At 44.1% G+C, this 19,324-nt stretch overlaps 1 protein-coding gene and 1 long non-coding RNA gene across 5 annotated transcripts in view; one reads left to right on the top strand and one right to left on the bottom strand.

The window, feature by feature from the left end:
• Positions 1-8,349: 8,349 nt before the first annotated feature.
• On the bottom strand, positions 8,350-15,650 carry LOC123052753 (uncharacterized). Of its 4 annotated transcripts, none has more exons than XR_006425038.1 (4): positions 15,280-15,650; positions 11,913-13,420; positions 11,725-11,831; positions 9,346-9,702 (listed from the first exon to the last, which is right to left on the bottom strand). It is a non-coding gene; the product is annotated as an uncharacterized lncRNA (long non-coding RNA). The 4 variants fall into 4 exon arrangements; XR_006425037.1 differs by lacking the exon at positions 15,280-15,650 and having other exon boundaries at positions 11,913-12,243; positions 12,502-14,095; XR_006425039.1 differs by lacking the exons at positions 9,346-9,702; positions 15,280-15,650 and adding an exon at positions 8,350-8,553 and having other exon boundaries at positions 11,913-14,095.
• Positions 15,651-16,784: 1,134 nt separating this feature from the next.
• Positions 16,785-19,324, top strand: part of LOC123052752 (calcium-dependent lipid-binding protein) — a 34,705-nt gene continuing 32,165 nt past the window's right edge. Inside the window, exons 1-3 of the mRNA XM_044476086.1 lie at positions 16,785-17,152; positions 17,296-17,397; positions 18,962-19,012. Of these exons, the coding sequence (XP_044332021.1) occupies positions 17,048-17,152; positions 17,296-17,397; positions 18,962-19,012 (258 nt within the window). The 5' untranslated portion in view covers positions 16,785-17,047. The remainder of the gene's footprint in view (positions 17,153-17,295; positions 17,398-18,961; positions 19,013-19,324) is intronic.

The following is a 19,324-nucleotide window of genomic DNA, read 5'->3' as shown; positions in this document are numbered from 1 at the left end:
GAATGGTCTATTTGGGTTCCTAAGACCCTTGTCACTAACATCAAAGGACCCATTACAAAATGGGTACCTAAATCCAAGCATTGATCTCTTGTAGGTGTTTGCTTCGGTGGGGAATCATGGTTGCTCGATAGTGGAGCTACAAATCATATGACCGGAAGCAAGGACTTGGTGGTGGACGTGCACAAGATTCCATCTATGCCCACCAATGTCGAGTGGGGTGATGCCTCGTCATCCAAGGTATTGGGACTCGGCAAGGTTGTCATTTCTCATGATCTCACGATCGAGAAGGTCATGCTTGTTGAGTCCCTTGCATAAAATTTACTTTCCGTTTGTCAACTTGCACTCATGGGCTTTGCCACCTTCTTTGATATTGATACCATGGCCCTCTTGTGGAGCAAGACTCTTAAAGTAGCCTTTGTTGGGCATGTCGAGAACGGTCTCTATGTGATTAACTTTTTAGAGCGACCCACAAAGACCGCGACATGCCTAATGGCTAAAGTTGACGTGGGATGGCTTTGGCATCGCCGTCTAGCCCATGTCAATATGAGATCTTTGCAAAGTCTTCTCAAGGGGGACCATGTTCGTGGACTAACAAATGTTAGTTTTGCTAAAGATCGTGCTTGCAGTGCTTGTATCGAAGGAAAGCTACATGAGAAGGCTCACCCTCCCACGACTATCATTTACTCAAAGAGGCCTCTGGAGCTCCTTCACATGGATCTCTTTGGGCCTCCATCCTTTGATAGTCTTGGGGGTAGGAATTATTGCTTGGTGATTGTGGATGACTATTCAAGATACACTTGGGTATATTTCTTCAAGAGGAAGAGCGAGACCCAACAAACCGTCATTGGCTTTGCAAATGAAGCTCAACGTCAACACAATGCAAAGATCTTGACAATAAGAAGTGACAACGGCACCGAGTTCAAGAACTACACCTTGGATGAGTTTCTTAGTGATGAGGGGATCAAGCATCAATATTCCGCACCTTACACCCCTCAACAAAATGGTGTAGCGGAGAGGAAGAACCGGACGTTGATGGATGCGGCAAGGACCATGATGGCGGAGTTCAAGTCTCCATACAACTTTTGGGCCGAAGCCATCAACACCGCGTGTCATGCTTCAAATCGTCTCTATCTCCGCAAAGGCTTGAACAAGACTCCATATGACATACTCACCGGTAACAAGCCCAACCTCAAGTACTTCCGGGTGTTCGGGTGTAAGTGTTTCATTCTCAAGAAAGGTGTTCGTTTGTCTAAATTTGAGGCTAGAGCTTATGAGGGCATATTTGTTGGTTATGCTACCAACTCTCATGCTTACCGTGTCCTCAATAAGTCCACGGGGCTTATTGAGGAGACGTGTAACATGGAGTTTGATGAGAATAACGGCTCCCAAGTGGAGCAAAGTGGCACTTGTGATGTAGGTGATGAAATTCCTCCTCAAGCCATAAGAAGAATGGGTGTTGGTTTTATCCTACCCATTGAGGAACCCCTTGTGGCCGAAGGAGAAGGACAATGCTCCACTCAAGTGGAGCCATCACCAACCCAAGGCCCACACGCTTCCGAAGAACAAAGTGAAGGCCCTCAACCTCTTGAACAAGACCAAGGGCAAGATCATGCTCAAGACGGTGTTGAAACACCAAGTGATGCCCAAGGTCAAGTTCTCTCCTCCGAGCAAGTTCAAGATCAAGAACAAGCTCAAGACAGCGCTCAAGATGATCAAGTGACCGCTCCTCAACTCACCACCGAGGAGGAATTGGAGCGTCGTGCCGCCAAGATTGCATCCAAGCTCTCCATCAAGGGTCATCTCATGAAAAATGTGCTTGGAAGCATTCAAAAGGGGGTATATGAGGCACTCGAAGATCCGGATTGGCTTAATGCCATGCATGAAGAACTCAACAACTTCGAGTACAATAAGGTGTGGAGATTGGTGCCAAGGCCAACGGGGAACCACAATGTCATTGGAACCAAGTGGATTTTCAAGAACAAGCAAGATGCTCATGGGACCATCGTTCGCAACAAGGCAAGATTGGTGGCACAAGGCTACTCCCAAGTCGAGGGTATCGACTACGGTGAAACCTTTGCTCCTGTTGCTCGCCTTGAATCCATTCATTTGTTGATTGCTTATGCTTCTCATCACAACTTTAAGTTCCAAAAAATGGATGTGAAGAGTGCTTTTCTTAATGGTCCTATTAATGAGTTGGTATATGTCAAGCAACCCCCCGGGTTCGAGGATCCCACCTTTCCCGATCATGTGTATCAACTCGATAAGGCACTCTATGGCCTTAAACAAGCCCCACGTGCGTGGTATGACCACCTTACCGAGTTGTTACAAGACCGCGGATTTGAAGTTGGGCTAATCGACCCCACTCTTTTTACTAAGAAGGTCAAAGGGGAGTTGTTTGTGTGCCAACTGTATGTTGATGATATTATCTTTGGTTCCCCTAACAAAGCTTTCAATGAGGAATTTGCCGCACTCATGACCTCAAAGTTCAAGATGTCTTCCATGGGAGAGTTGAAGTTATTTCTCGGGTTCGAAGTGAAGCAAAGAAGAGAAGGAACCTTCATCAACCAAGCCAAATACACTCAAGACATGCTCAAGAGATTTAAGCTAAGTGATGTCAAGCCGGCTTCCACTCCAATGCCCACCAAGTGCCAACTTGACATTGATCCCAATGGTAAAGCAGTGGATCAAAAGGTATATCGCTCCATGATTGGCTCCTTACTTTACCTTTGTGCATCTAGACCGGATATCATGTTGAGTGTGTGAATTTGTGCACGGTTTCAAGCCGCGCCTAAGGAAAGCCACTTTGTGGCGGTCAAGCGAATCTTTCGATATTTGGCTCATACCCCAAACTTTGGCTTATGGTACCCAAGAGGAGCAAACTTCAAGCTTGTAGGATATTCGGACTCGGATTGGGCAGGAGACAAAGTGGATAGGAAGTCCACTTCCGGAGGGTGCCAATTCCTTGGTTGCTCTTTGGTAAGTTGGTCTTCTAAGAAGCAAAGTTGTGTGTCTCTCTCGTCCACCGAAGCGGAGTATGTGGCGACCGGTAGTTGTTGTGCTCAACTCCTATGGATGAGGCAAACTTTAAAGGATTACGGTGTCATTTGTGACAAAGTGCGTCTTTGGTGTGACAATGAAAGTGCCATCAAGATTTCTCTCAACCCGGTGCAACACTTCAAGACAAAGCATATTGAGATTCGGTATCACTTCATCCGGGATCATATTAGGCGAGGGGAGATCAAGCTCAACTATGTCAACACTCACGATAACCTTGCAGACATTTTCACGAAGCCCTTGGATGAAGCAAGATTTCGCGAGTTAAGGCATGAGCTAAATATCATTGATTCGAGCAATGTGACTTGAACCCTTGCACACCCCACCCCACTCAACTTGATGTCTAGTTTAGATGTAGGCATGGACATAGGGGGAGTGTTGTTCTCTCAATGAACTTTCCCTCCCCCCATTATGCATAAACTAATCAAACTCTTTCACATTAGCCATTTTTTATGGTAATTGTGCTTCAAAGATGAGTTTTGGTCATGGGCCCAAGGTTAAAATCTTCGCGGCGCCATACCTCCGGACTCAAACATAGGTGGCCTCGGCCACCGCCCTCTCTTGGAGAGGTGTGTGTTTCTCGTCCTCTTTGTGTTGGTTTTGCGAGTGTGTTTGCTCTCATTTTCTAGTCAGTTTCTTTTCTTGAGCTAAGCCTTTTTGGCCAGTCTCTTTGCGGCTGAGCGGTACTACCGCTGGGTGCGCGGTACTACCGCTTATGATCGTCAAGCGGTACTACCGCTACGGGGCGGGCGATGGGGGGTTATGTTGGGGCAGGGGGAGTTGCTTTTCTCCCCCATACCCATTCGCTCCACTCGCTCGTCTTCTTCGTCGCTCCAGCGACGTCTCGCCGCAGGAGGGCTTCGGCCGGCCGCCGTCTACGTGCCGTCCCTCTCCAGTTCCTCCGGTGGAGTCGATCCCCACCGCGTCCTGTTGCCATGGATGCCGGTATTGCCCCCGTTCCCGTTCTCTCTTTGCCTAGATCTCACATCTAGTTGTTAGGGGCAATAGGCATTGCTTTTCTTGATTTTTGGCTAAGTCGAGGCTTGAGTAGGATGGAGATGGCATCTAGGCCTTTTGGATTGATGTTTGGTAGGTTTATTTTTGTATTTGGCATCCCCAGTAGTGCCGGATCTGTCCACGGCAGTAGGGAACCGCCGTTCCCCGTCTAGAGCGGTACTACCGCTCATCTGGCGCGGTACTACCGCTCGAGCGGTACTGCCGCGGTTGGGTCACGGTACTACCGCTGGATGCCCAATTCCATCATTTCCTACCACTTTTTGATCCATGTTGTTTTGTTTGGAGGCTTATGCTCTTTCTTTCATGTTGTTTCTGCTGCTCGTGTGTTTGGTTCCAGGTGATGATCATCCTGAGCAGCAAGCCCGCCGTGTCAACCCCGAACATGCAACGTCAAAGCGCTACCGCACCTCTGAGTCAGCGGGTGCTTCCTCAAGTGCGCCACCTCTGCCTCAACTCCAGAAGAAATCTGCCAACAGGCCGAAGCCAAGGGGCAAGACTGTGACTGAGTTGACTGCCAAGGAATTCTGGGAAAGGCGTCGCCGCAACCCCTATGCGGAAGACCAAGAACCCACTTTGGTCAACCGCCCGTTCTGGAACCGCTTTCAGTTTGCCATCTTCTTTGATGTGATCAAGGCTAAGAAGAATCTCTATGTTGATGTGCGTTCCATCGACACGGATGCTATGGAAAAGGACCCTGAGTACTTTGGCGAAGCCCTTCAGATGTGCTCTTAGCTGAACATTCTCAGAATCATGCAGTTCAACAAGGACTTTGATGCAGATTTGGTGGCTCAATTCTATGCCACTGTCCATCTTGGAACTGATGAAGAAAGGACTCTGACGTGGATGACAAATGGCAAGTTGCTTTCTGTCAAGTGGAAGGCCTTCATGGAGTTACTTGGGGTGGAAGATCACGGGCTTGAGACTCCAGTCGGCTTCCGCCCTCACCGCAATGCATCCTCCACTCACAAGCAAGCCCTCTGGCCCTACTGTTCTGTGAAGATTCGCCCTGTGACTAAGAAGGAAACCTATGAGCTGCCTGCCTTTCTGGACATCCTTCATCGCGTCTTCAGAGAGACTCTCTTCCCTCGTATCGGGAATCTGGATTCAGCAGCATTGTCCGTGGACCTATTCAGACACCGAGCAGTTTCCGACTGACGATACCAGTGCAGACGATCCCGCCAGGATGTGATGATAGAGCCCCTCAGTTTGCTATCACCTGGAGTCTTAGCAGCGCTCTTTGCCTTTTTGGTGTCTCGATGCCAAAGGGGGAGAGAGCTTAGGGATTTGTCATCGTCGAGTTGCGAGCGTGTGTTTGTGTGGCGTGTTTGCCTTGCCTGTCTCTCTCGCAAACTCTTTTCTCGTGTTGAACCTTGTTTGCTTTGGTTTGGTTTGTACTCGTGAGACTTTTCTTTCATATGGTGTAAGACATATGCACTCTATCGCATCTTATTAAGCTTATGTTATCTTGTGTTATTTATATTATGCTCATATTTACTATCTTGCTTAGTGATAGCCTTATTGTTGCAAGATATTCATTGTCTATAAAATATAGGGGGTGTGTTGATCCTAGTATGTGTGTTGTGTAGTCCAAAGCACCTATCTAGATAGCACACATCTAGGGGGAGCCCGTCTATATTTTAGAGTAGTGGGGTTTACTTAAGTCCTATTTTTTTCCATTTGTGCAAATCCCGTATTGTCATCAATCCACCAAAAAGGGGGAGATTGTAAGGGCATATTTATCCCTAAAGTGTTTTGGTAATTGATGACAATGCTTTTGCGGACTAATCGTGTGCGTTAAGTATTTCAGAGATTCATCCTTTGGCACGAGACGATTCTTTCCCCTCAGTAATCAAGACGGTGTAGCTCTTTCGTTTCTGTTTTGGCGGACTTGTTTCGTAGGAGTCACCGTACTATCAAGAGGGGGTCCGCTTTGGTAAGGCTAGGGTGGAATCAACACGTACACATCCTTTTCACACCCTCTGAGCCTTCCCGCTTCGATGGAGGTTTCATTCCCTCTCTTTTTGAGTAGGTTTTGGTCCCAGCGGTAGTACCATGGTGCCCAGCGGTAGTACCGCTCAAGAGCCACAGGTGGCAGTACCGCTCGGTAGCGGTAGTACCGCCTGTGGGTCCTCGGCCGTAGTACCGCTGCGGTACCGGGCTCCTACCGCGTCGACTCGAGGGGGTTGCCTCTCGTGTCGGATTGTGTGGCACTAAGCAGCGGCAGTAGAAGCGGTAGTACCGCCCTACCACCGCGGCAGTACCGCGCTGGGTCTGACTCCTGCTCATCCGCTTGCCCTCCCAGACTACACGGCAATACCGCGAGGGGGAGCGGTAGTACCGCTGGTCCCAGCGGTAGTACCGCTTCCCCCTGCGGTAGTACCGCTCTCTGCGGGGCTGTTTAGGGGGTAACAGTTGGATTGTTCCCCCCTCTATAAAAGGGGGTCTTCTTCTCCAAAGTTGACTTACCTCTTCCCCCCAAAAGCTCCATTGTTGCTCCAAGCTCCATTTTCGCCCGATCTCTCTCCCTAGCCAATCAAACTTGTTGATTTGCTCGAGATTGGTTGAGAAGGCCCCGATCTATACTTTCACCAAGAGAAATTTGATTCCCCCCACTAATCCCTAGCGGATCTTGTTACCCTTGGGTGTTTGAGCACCCTAGACGGTTGAGGTCACCGCGGAGCCATAGTCCATTGTGGTAAAGCTTCGTGGTGTCGTTGGGAGCCTCCAATCAAGTTGTGGAGATTGCCCCAACCTTGTTTGTAAAGGTCCAGTCGCCGCCTTCAAGGGCACCAATAGTGGAATCACGGCATCTCGCATTGTGTGAGGGTGTGAGGAGAATACGGTGGCCCTAGTGGCTTCTTGGGGAGCATTGTGACTCCACACCGCTCCAACGGAGACGTACTTCCCCTCAAAAGGAAGGAACTTCGGTAACACATCCTCGTCTTCACCGGCTCCACTCTTGGTTATCTCGTCCCTTTACTTGTGCAAGCTTACTTGCGTTATATCCCTTGCTTGCTTGTGTGCTTGTTGTTGTTGCATCATATAGGTTGCTCACCTAGTTGCATATCTAGACAACCTACTTTGATGCAAAGTTTAAATTGATAAATAAAAGGTTAAAAATTCTTAGTTGCCTATTCACCCCCCTCTAGTCAACTCTATCGATCCTTTCAACGGTCAACTTTCTTTTTCATGTGGCATCGTTGTGAGTGTATTAACTCAGTAAGAACATGATCGTCCCTTATTTGGTATATATCTTATGTTGTGTCGTCTTTTTTTTTTCTGAATTTTATATGCTAAGAATTGTTAAATACCCGTTAGGATTGAACTAGATATGTTTGCACCAATTCTAAAAAAAAAAATGTTTGCACCATTGTTAAAGTTGTGTACCAGGGTTGATTTTCTCCGGCTCGGCCATGTTGGTCGCCACAGCTCAACAGGCAACAAGTGCGTCCACCATGGTAACCGCCAACACCGGTATCTAAGAAGAAACCCTCCCCCGCGGCGGTGAGGCACATGATGAAGTAGTCGGTGCATGCGTGCCTCTACGAGGCCAAACCGGTGGGCTATAGCTTTGTGACGACGTTTTAGTTGTAGCTTGGAAGCTTTCCTCCCTTGCAAAAGAAGCGGAGGTGGTAGACTATATATTATTTTTGGTCATATATAACAAACATTTGTTCATAGATTTCCTAATTGCCGAGTAAAACACTAAATTTTAGGCGGCATGTTTCGCAACAACGCGCGGGGAATCATTTAGTAGTAGAAATGAGCGCCTCCGAGAGACTGAGCCGACATATCATCTTGAGATTGGCAAAGTCATCAAAGGCGCCTCGTAGTCGATGGAAACGTCTCCTCCCACTAAACGCGTATTGCCGGAAATCCTGAAATAAATCAAGAAATATATACAACCACGAGGACTTGAACCCTGTTGAGCTAGGGATACCACTGTCCACCAAACCATCCAACTAAATATTGATTCGTAGTCGACAAAGAATATATCAATTTCTTTTACTACCAGGTATAAATACAGATCATAGATCATATGTACTTTTCATTTTAATTATCATGTTATTATTCAAATATTCTTATTGCATACAACCAAAATTCACTAAAATACAAATATTTTTGCAATATAAACATCTCTGCAACTCCTCTTTACTATTTTACTTGTAGAATGCTCGTGCGTTGCCATGAGCTTTTGTAATATGTTGTTGGAATTATATAAACATAATGCATGTTAAATTTCACATGTAGAGAATAGATAACATGGGCACAATCAAGTAATAACAGAAGTTCACTTAAGTTGTAATGTAAAACGATAAAAAGACAATTTGACGACGTATACTTATAGAGCGACTATCACAAATTAAGATCTACTTGATGCACTTAAGAAATTCTCGCACAATGTCTGAAATGTTGTCTTTAGCTTCATCGCACGATATTTGAGTAAATATAATATTTGTTTTGCCTCAACTCATACCCATCCTACACAAACAATATATGTAGTTAGCACAAATACTTCACTTCAATGGTCTTAAAATGTATAACAGAGAATATTCTCCATGGAAACCGGATGAACTAATTCTTTACCGTTCCACCAGAGCATAAACTAAAAAAACAAATTTCATGTGCATTGGCACGCGCCAACACATGGATCTATCATGATGCTTTCAACTTCAACACTTTGGTCATCGTGTTATTGCTTCGCTATGTTGTCACCCAGCTCAAAATCCTCCTAGTGTTTTCTATTAATATACCAAATTGGTGTGGTCTATCTGATCATCTCTAATCCATGGACTATGAAATGAATACTCCCTCCATCTCTATTTAAAAGGCCCAACTAAAAAATCTCCTCAAACAAGGCAAATGGTGGAATGATTTTTGCAATTTGCAATACTAACCCAATTGAACAGATGTATTAATTTGCATCAACTACGACATATGCATTTGTGGCCACTAAATGAATGGGAACATTACATGCATTGGTGAGTAATTTTTAATCTTTGCATGCAGAAAATTTAATATGCTCCAGAATCTAAACATAGGATAAAAATAGGGCCTTTAAACTAGAAAAAAAAGATGGGCCCTATAAATCAAAAAAGGAGGGAGTATATCACAAGCTACTTGGCTTCAAATCTACATTGCCACCCACTCGAAATTTGCATATCTTTTCTCCAAGTTCGCCAAATTGCCATAGGCATTCCTATCATCCAATATTTAGATGCATTCGCCATCCACTCCACCCTCAAAGTGTTGACAAATTCAGCGATTTCTCCAAACAATTTGCAGTGTTATAGTTCTCTTATTTTTCTTATTTTAACATTGAGTGAGAGCTGATAGTTATGAACCCTCATACCTCAACATTATAATCACATATACAAAGAGGAATAGCCTAACACTTTTTATTATCCTAATGATTTTCTCTATCACTAATCCTCTTAACACAATCAAATATCACTAATCATCCGGAGGTTGAAGATGCAGTTGACGGCCGTGGATCTATCAGCTCGCGACCTCAGACTTGACCAACTCACACGACACGACCGCCCATTGACCCGCTACCCCCATGCGACCGCATTGTAGGCAGGTTCCGTTTGCCGAAGCTCATACAGTGTTTGGCTCCTCCATTGGTATCTTGCAGTACACAAGGATATGAGTATGATGTTGTCAAAATTCCCACACAAAAAACTTGGTATATTGATATCTCAAGCAAAATGTCAATTATTCTCCCAGTATAGGTTCGGCTCATGACAACGTGATCAGAAAAATGCAAAAGGCTCACATAAATTGTACTGTGGACATGTGAAAGCTACCAAACTACAAAAACCGATTGATGGCTTTCCATGTCTATGGCAAAGATGATAGTTAAATCCAACGAAAGATGTATATAAATGCATCTGCATCAGTCATTGTATTATATTCATGAAATAATATCTTTACGCTACAATGTTTTCAATGATTCATGTCGAACAAATAATTTGGTACAATCCTGTAGCCCATGCGCCACGAGCAAAAGGATGTGCACTCATAAGAAAGATTCTGACATTTTACTCTTCTTTTAAGGAGACATGACAGACGGCTCTGATATTTTTCATCAGTGAAGTTCAGTCCTACCAAAAGTGAATTTGATTGCAAGCAGGGTTGGATGTATTAAAGATAAATAAAACATATCATGCAAGGTTACACATGTTGTGAAATATAGATTGTGCCTCAAAGAGATCTGTCCAACCTTGATTATACCCTGCTAAATAGTCCCTCAATCAACTCTAGTGGTATACATTTAACCAACACTGAAATAGTGGACGGTGCACTCACCTAATTAATGTTTCTTGCAGAATACAATGACACTCGGTTAATTCTTTTGCATGAGTCAACAAGTATATACGACAATGCGTAAATGGGATATCAAGGACTACATTAGATACCCAAGTTTGCACATGACACCAGCAACCAAACTAAGAAATAAATCTCAACTTGTCCTGTTCTGTACGGAGACAACACACACTACACTAAACACCAAATTCTACACTGGGAAAAAACTTTATTTATCATGTACGGGGATGGTAAGAGCTATTTAACCAGAGTTTTCCCGCACCATCCTGCCTATTGAAATCAAGAAGTTGATTTTAAAAAGGTCCATGCAACACCATGTCTAATGGTCTATTGGAAACAACTTAGAAATAGTCTCTCTATGTGAACTATTTTTCTGTTTGGTATCCAAACAAAGCATTTTCATTTTGCCAGTGTATGGGCCTATTATTCACTCACATGGCACTGCAATATGATAAGTTGTTCTTTATTCTATTATTGCATGCTAGATTATTTTCAGTTCAACAATCATCATACTCAAATTTCATATTCTATGGCAAACCATTTAATTTCAAGAAACAAAAGAAGCCTAATTGACACCAATTCTGTTACTATGGGAAGACACAGAAGTAAATGGGAGTAAACTCTAAAATACAAACCATTTTAGCAAACCATGTAATCTAAAAGAATTGGATTAAAACAAGGGCACCTTCATGGGAAAATATACCTATTTATATTATTTGGGTTTCCTATAATGAAAATCCTAGAGCAGGAAACCTAGAAGAACATTAACATAGAGCTAACACTGTCTTAAGTTGAAAAGCACAAATATGTACACGGCATCGCATGACACACCCTCCCTCTCGCTTGCAACATATGAAAAACAATTTATGCTCCCAAATTACTATTGATGCAATCTAATATATGAGATGATTTTATGCCTTCTCGTATTTGTACAATAAAATATTTTTATTTTACGGCCATAAAGAAGCATCATCCGTGCATTTAGTCACGGCCATAAAGAAGCATCATCTGTGCATTTAGTTGGGGAAGTTGCATCAATCTGTAGTGTCTGCTTCCCATGCAAATCAACGCATGCATCAAAATCAGAGGTGCCCAACAAATCTGTGTGCAGTGATGTAAACTTGGATTTCGGGATTACACACACGCTAGCAAATCGAGCAGGACCAGGCCTTAAAAATTATGCAAAATACGAACAAGTCACATTAATATTGGCTATGATGTTGCTTCTCCATGTGAACATAAGAGCATACGAAATTTCTATAAAGAAAAAAGAGCACCATAAACTACAATGGGCAAAAATTGAGAACCATCTTAGGCTCATACCTGAAACCTTCGGTAATATGTAGCTCCTCACGAGCAGAAAGTATATTGACCAACTGCTTATCCTTAATATGACATGGTCACATATTATAGCGGATCTTCTCTAGTTCCTGCAACGATCCCATGTTACAGTTAATAGTTCAAAACCATCTCTTCAGAAAAGTGGAGGATGAGATCTGCGGGAGGCCTACCTTAGCTTTGGCGAGCACTGCGTACGGTGTGTTGCGGCTGCCAATCAAGAACTCGCCGGTCACCGCCTTCGAGGAGCCTCCAGCAACACGTCGACAACTGAAGGACCGAATGTGGAGGAGTGGAATCAAGCAGGGAGATGAGTGCCTTGGTGCAGGGCGGATGACTTGAAAGCATTGGTGGAGAGCGTGACGTCACAACTTCTCGCCTCCTCCACCTCCTCCTTCCCTCCCCGTACTCTCCGCTACCGCAGAGCGGGCACACGTCTCTGTCGGGGCTTGGGGTCGCTCGCCATGGTGGCATAAGGGTGACAGTCATAGGTAGGTGTGCAGCCTGGTGTAGGCAGTTCAATACAGAAACCCTAGTCAACCTCATTCTGAATTGACTACTGAAGAGAGAGGGAGGGAGGGAGGCTCGTGCGGTGCGTGGCAGAATCGGGAATATAAAAAATAGTAAAACCGGTAGGAAGGACAAAAAAATCGGTGGGGTATCCCTTTGATCGATGGGAACAGTGGGTAGCAACCAACATGCTAAGCTTACCAAACCAGCATGCAAATGAAACAATAGGAAAGACTACGAGACAGTTTTTACCTTGATGATCAGTGTGGCCTCTCATGGCTAATAATTAGGTGCCCACCCATGAGTAGAAATCAAACCAGATCCTAGTTGATTACAAAGTCTTTGGTGGCATTTCTTCAAACATGTCACACTCCAGCTGTTTATCTTGTCATCACTTCTAAAAAATAAAACTTATGCATCACTTGTAACATATTTCAAGTGAGGATACCAATCCATGTTGAATAAAACAAGTCACTAAGAACATGTATGAGGCAACACGCAAATGAACACCTACTTAACTGAAGATAAGATAAGTTCTATATCAAGTTTCTTGAAAAAAAAGGAACACATCAATTGAGTTCTCGACAACAACTTTCCGGAGAAGGACATGTCGTAGAAAAGAAATCTTGATCCTAGCATTTGGCAATTTGTTCTAGACCAAGCTTCTTTTTCTTTGTGCCACCATGGTCCTAAATGTGCAATCTCAGATAGTGGTGCTGACTATTGACTACTGAGATAATCCTACTTGCCACCATTCATCCTTCTATAAGCTAGTGTTACAGAAATGGGCAAATCATAGCTAACAAAGGGCATACTCATAGTGTAGTGCTCCTTTCTACAACAAAGATTGTACTAAGATCATCGAGGGACTACTACATAAAAGCAAGCTATAGGGTTTTAGCAACATAAAAAGGATCTAAATCATTTCTTCCTTTAGCATAATCATTTCCCAAAATGAAAACAATACCGGAACACATTACGGGTCAGCCAGAAAAATGTATCAACAAACATGATTTTGTTTTGACAGAAAACAACAACATCCAAACCTGCTACATGCCAAGTAAAATCCTCTACACAAATACATCATCTACAAGATGCATGTAAGGATTAGGGATCATACGTGCGGTGATGACAGTCGGAGTGCTTGGAAATCCATGCACAAAAGAAACATCTGCCATGGTAGTGCACAATGTCAACGACAAGGTGGAGGTAAGGATTAGGGATCGCCCATGGAGTGATAACAAACAAACATGTGAATTGACTTTGATAGCTTTGTAAGATGAGCTCACATACCCAGCTTCAGGGTAGATAACAATTTGAATAATTTGTAGTAACAAACCTGAACCAAAATATATACGCACCAGAACACAATGCATGTACTATAAATTCAAATGGCGAATGCAATCAATGTAAGAGAGAACCAGTTAATAGCAACAGTTATGATCACCCGCATCACCCCTGCTATATAAACTATTGTTGTATGCCGCCGTTTGCAAAAAAACACAAGAAAATAAAACTAATAACTGGTTAATATTGATGCTCAAATTATGTGCACAAAAAACCATTAAAACAAAAAATGAACTCCCATTGAGCAGACAAAAAGGGAACCGTTCGTGACCCATGCACCGTGCTTCGCTATGGGCCCACGTGCCTTATCCCTCTCCTCCAGCATTCCTCTCTTTTCTCACCGACGTAGCACCTCCCATCTCCTTTCCCAAGCACCCGCCATCCCTTTCGGTTATATGTGTTGCTCCTCCGGCGAGCCTCGTCGTCTGCAAAAGGCGAGTTTGCCACCGCCCGTACACTCCCTCCCCCACGACCACCATTGATTTTTTGAGTACCCACCCCAACCCCCCCCCCCCCCCCCCCCCCCCCGGTTTTTTATCCCTGCCTCTCCCTCTTACCCCATCCATCCATTGCTGAGATTGGTGTCGCAAGCCAAGATGCCTCTGCCCAGCACCGATAACCATCCCGTTAGACCGACGCCCAAAGTTGGCCAAAGAAAAACATATGGTCAAATCGAGGAAATACTTTTGAGGTGAAATTTACAAAAAAAACTTGCAAACATCTGAGAAATTACCTTCTATATATAAAACAAGATCACACAACAGCTAATCCGGATTGCTGCTTATGACCATATCAACCATGAGAGACGATTATATAATTTAGCCCAAACTCAGAACTCATTTTCACAGTTTTGCCACTTTACCGAATAAAATTGGTCATATATAAATGTGTATGGCTGACACCTCACAAGCAGCAAACTTCAATTTAGCTCCCACCTGTACACTATTTAGGAGTTCATGCAAGCAATTCCTATACAGAGCAACACACTCTATGTTTCAGGACAAGTGTGTACAGTATTTCAGAGATTAACAACTGAGATTTCAGTCTCGGACCAATTAGATATATCCTAGCAGCTAGCACTCTCATTGAAATAATTTCTCACGGGAATCTACTTGTGTACTAACTACTAAATATTAGATGGGTTATTTGGGTTTTTAGCTGCCATGATTAAGGCTTTGAACCTGATACTATTTTCATGATTAGGGGTGCTTTTACACATATATAAAAACACATGAACCAAACATTAATGGTTCTACTATAACCCTGGTTACTACCAGCTTAAATTGAGTGATTCCTTATTCCTTATCTATTTATGATAGGAGTAAGGTACCTTCATGCCTTCCCTGTTTAAAGACATTGCAAACTACAGTGTTCGTTTGTGTACTGTCATGTGTATACACATGCTACAAAGCATGTGTACCCGATAGGAGAAGATACAAGGAATGATCTAAAGCAAAACAATGGGATTTAGCCCAAAGCCAGTACTCATTTCCCCATTCTTAAACTGACGGTCATTCCACTTCTATGATCCTGTAAGCTGCCACTAATTAGTGACTGCTAGTCTGTATTATGTGTGGGATGCAGCTTTGTCAAGCATCAGATGCGTCCATGGGCAACTTTGTTCAACAACACAACAACACTAGAACGAACGGATTGCCAGAGAGGGGAATGGTGACTGCTCACATGTACTGTACATACAACAAGCAGGCGGACTGACATGGATGGAACAGAGCGGCCGCCCCCTCCCCCTCTGCTAGCGGCTTGGTCTTGGGCGTCCACCTCGAGCACGGTCGTCATCCGCCGCAGGAGCTACAGGAGCCCTTCCATGAGGGCGAGGAGGGGGCGCCAGAACTTGGGCGGAGGGAAGCGCATCGGTGAGGGGAGCGGGAGAACAAGGGGGCGAGGAGGCGCCGATGTCGAAGTCCTCACCGAAGATAGAGGAGGCTAGGGTTAGCAGCGCCATGGCGGCGTTGGCGATGGCGAGAGAGAGAGGAGATGGGGGAGGAAGCGAATGTAGGAACGGGGTCCAAGGAGTGCGTGAACGAACGAGTTAATGGGCCAGCCCAAGTTGGAGGTGGGCGTGAAATACACTTGCAGGCGGACATATAGGGTGTGTTTGATAGGGTGCATGGAGGATGCATGAGGGCAAAAGTTCTCAATCCGACCCATTTTTGCTTGTTTGGCAGGGTGCATTGGCTTACCTGAGCTATGCCCATCTCATGCATAAAAGGGCCCTCAACCATGCTCATCTCATGCACCCCAAACAGGATGCATGAAGGCAGCCATGCTGGCCCTGACCCTCGTCCCTACCCACCAGATCACGTTCAGATATGTTTATATTTACAAAAAATGTTCAAATTTCGAAAAAATGTTCAAATTCTGAAAAAGTTCAGAATTTTGATTTTTTAAAAAGTTTAAAATTGTTTAAATTTTCAAAAAATTGTTCTGAATTTCAAAATTTGTTTGAATTTTCAATAAATGTTTTAAAAATTTCAAAAATGTTCGGAATTTTGAAAAATAAATATTTTTGAATTTTGAAAAAACCATAATTTCAAAAAATATAAAATATTCAAATATTGTTTAAATTTTTGAAAGTTCAGAATTTCAAATATTTTCAAATTTTCAAAATATGTTTAGAATTTCAAATTTTAATTAGTTCTGAAAAATATTTAGAATTTCAAATTTTGTTTAAATTTGTTTTCATTTTGTTTCAATTTTGTTCATCATTCAAAAAATTAGAATTTGAAATTGTTCAGCATGTCTAAACACATGCAGGCTGCCAAACAAAGTCTCAGCTCAGCATGTCTCAGCGCATACATCGCCACCAAACAACAGCAACTGCATGGACTCAGCATGTTTACACTGAGCATGTATGAGAGGAGAACAAGTAGGCTAGGTCCATACATACTACCAAACACACCCATAGTGATGGGATGTGAGGTGAGACAACCAGGTCCTTCATTGGGAGTAGAGATTACTACTTTTACTGTCCCAAATTAATTATCTTAGATTTGTTTAGTTACCGATATATCTTGCCAGAAAAATTTAAGACAAATAATTCGGAATAAAGGTAATACTTTAGCTCTTTATAACGGAGCGCTCCATCATTTTTCAGTCTTTAGAAAACACTAATGCTTACTTTGGTGACCTCCGGTAACAAAGGGGCAAAGGCAGCCTCGTATTCCGCTCCGGCGGACCGGCCCTCGTCACTCCGTGCGATAGTTGCCGTTTGTCCTAATCAAACCGATCCATTTCCTCTCCAACAAGTTGACTCATGTCACCGCTGCTCCGAGCGTATAATCCTTGATTAGCAACCACCGACGGCCGCAATTACCTCCCACCCCCACCCCACCCCTCGTAAACCCCGATTCCTCGATCGAATCTAGAGCACAGGTGAAGAGGAGGTAGCCGGCGGCGGGCGAGCGGCCAAGTCTCTCAGGTGTCTTCGACGATGGGGTTCATCTCGGGGGTGGTGATGGGGTTGGTGGTCGGCGTCGTGATCATGGCCGGGTGGAGCCGCGTGATGCAGCGGCGCAGCAGGAAGCGCGTCGCCAAGGTTCGGTCGGGCTCACGCGCGCCAGCGCCATCTTCAATCCTCTTGCCACTCCAGTTGGATTGCTCGCGGTTACTGCTAGGCGTACTGCGAAGCTCGTTTTGCGGTTGCGACTTTTTATTTATTTGTGAAGCGAACATGTACAGGCTGCGGATATCAAGGTCCTTGGGTCTCTTGGCAGGGAGGACCTCAAGAAGCTCTGCGGCGAAAATTTCCCCGAGTGGATATCCTTCCCACAGTATGAGCAGGTTAGCACTAGTTCAACTGAATTGTCTTTAGTGCGATTTTAGTCGCGTGTTTATTAACTACTACATACAAGAGAAACTAGAATTCACGGACTTGACCACTGGATTCACGAGTGGTAGACTGTAGTACTTGGCATGTCTGTCTTGGAAAGGTTTTTTCTTCACTTAAGTTATATGTACATGTAGGCATCTCGAGAAGCAAAGTGTAGGTGGACCTAGGCAGGTCTGGTACGATTTTCTTGTTTGGTGACCTCGATGAATTACTATTGAAGCCTGTTAGATATTATGTACTCCCTCCATTCCATAACGTGCGCATACAGATGTTTTGAAAGTCAAACCTCACAAATATGGAATGCCAAACATATATCATTAGATTCATCATAACATGTAGTTCCATATTATATATATTTTGTACTGTAGATACAAATAGTTTTCTCTATAAACTTGGTCAAAGTTTGACTTTTCAAAATCTATACACACGACATTATGGAACAGAGGGAGTATCACATTGATGCAGAGGCCGGAGTTTCAATCTCCTTTTTGTAAAAGGTGTCAGATGTCTGAATCACTGAAGGTTTGGGCGCCCTGTCAAATTCCACTTCTTCCGCATCTTTGGATCTCCTCCTCTTCCGAGTCCTCTTCAATCCCTTGCCCATCTTCTCCCCCTGAGGCATCATCCTCCTACCACCTCACCACTCCCCCTTTCTCTTCTGTGCATTTGCATAGAACTCTCCCACCACCTGGGACTGAGTGCACACCCAAGCTTTTTTACTCGCCCACTAGATGCCGACTAATCGCGGAGCCGGTGCAGCAAAAGGCTGTGACCAGGCGATTAATGTTGACTAATCACTGACAAGATCAGGCTAATCACTGAGCTGGAGGCATCGTGACTTGACGTGACTCCGCGGCACGAAAACCTTGACCGCACCGCACCACCTCCTTGCACTACCATACCGCGTCTCGTACAATGCCTACACATGCCGGTGCTGCCCTGCCCACTCTAATATCCACTCCTTTCTTAGGCCATCATCACTTGCCGCCCGTGGCTGATGGTGCGCTGTGCCTCCATGCCTACAACCGACCTTGCTACTGCCTCCATGCCTACAACCGACCTTGCTACTGCCTCCATGCCTACAACCGACCTTGCTACTGCCTCCATGAGGGCACTAATAAATCCGTCCAGTGAACATGATCAAATCTCTTGATGGAGCTCGAGAAGAGGAGAAAAAGAAGGAACGTAAGGATCTTACATCAAACGTATCTGGATCGACAGCTAGATCGTCTCACTGACTCACTCAATGATGCCCAAATAGAAAGACTTTTAATAAAGTAATAATGCCATGATAGGCTAACATGCAGTAATTACATGAAGGGGTAATATTTTAAAGCTCAAGAATTGTTGGTTTGAATTTGCCTAAAGACGAGGACATTTCTATGAGGTGGAGCTTCTATCATCTTCTGCTTAGTATATTTTGTACACGCAGCGAGTTTATGAGAAACTGTTCATGCTTACTTCATTTCTCAACATGATCAATGAATATTCTGCCTACATTTTTTGTTCCCACAGGTGAAATGGCTGAACAAGCATCTCAGCAAACTTTGGCCTTTTGTTTCACAAGTAAGATTTTCTTTTGGCTTCTTAGAAATTAGTAACGTAAATGATAAAATACTTTGCCAATTGGAAAATCCTGCTTGCTAGTAACGGACATGTGATGTCCCTTTATAGCAATTTCGGTCCCTCAGTGTATGCTGTTTCAGCAAGCTGTTGAACTACAGACTGGTTGTTCTTTAATTTTCTGTGCATTCCAGTCCTGGCATTTCATGGGGTATGTTTGATATTCTTTTTGGTTATGTTGATTATGTTGCTAACTTCCTATTACTAGCACAAAACAGCTTGAAATTTTCTCTCACTTTTGTTGCTGCACCGCGA

The sequence above is a fragment of the Triticum aestivum genome, chromosome 2D (assembly GCF_018294505.1).
Source record: "Triticum aestivum cultivar Chinese Spring chromosome 2D, IWGSC CS RefSeq v2.1, whole genome shotgun sequence".
Classification (NCBI taxonomy): domain Eukaryota; kingdom Viridiplantae; phylum Streptophyta; class Magnoliopsida; order Poales; family Poaceae; genus Triticum; species Triticum aestivum.
Note: the sequence above shows the minus strand (reverse complement) of the source record. Positions and strands in the feature narration are given on the sequence as shown.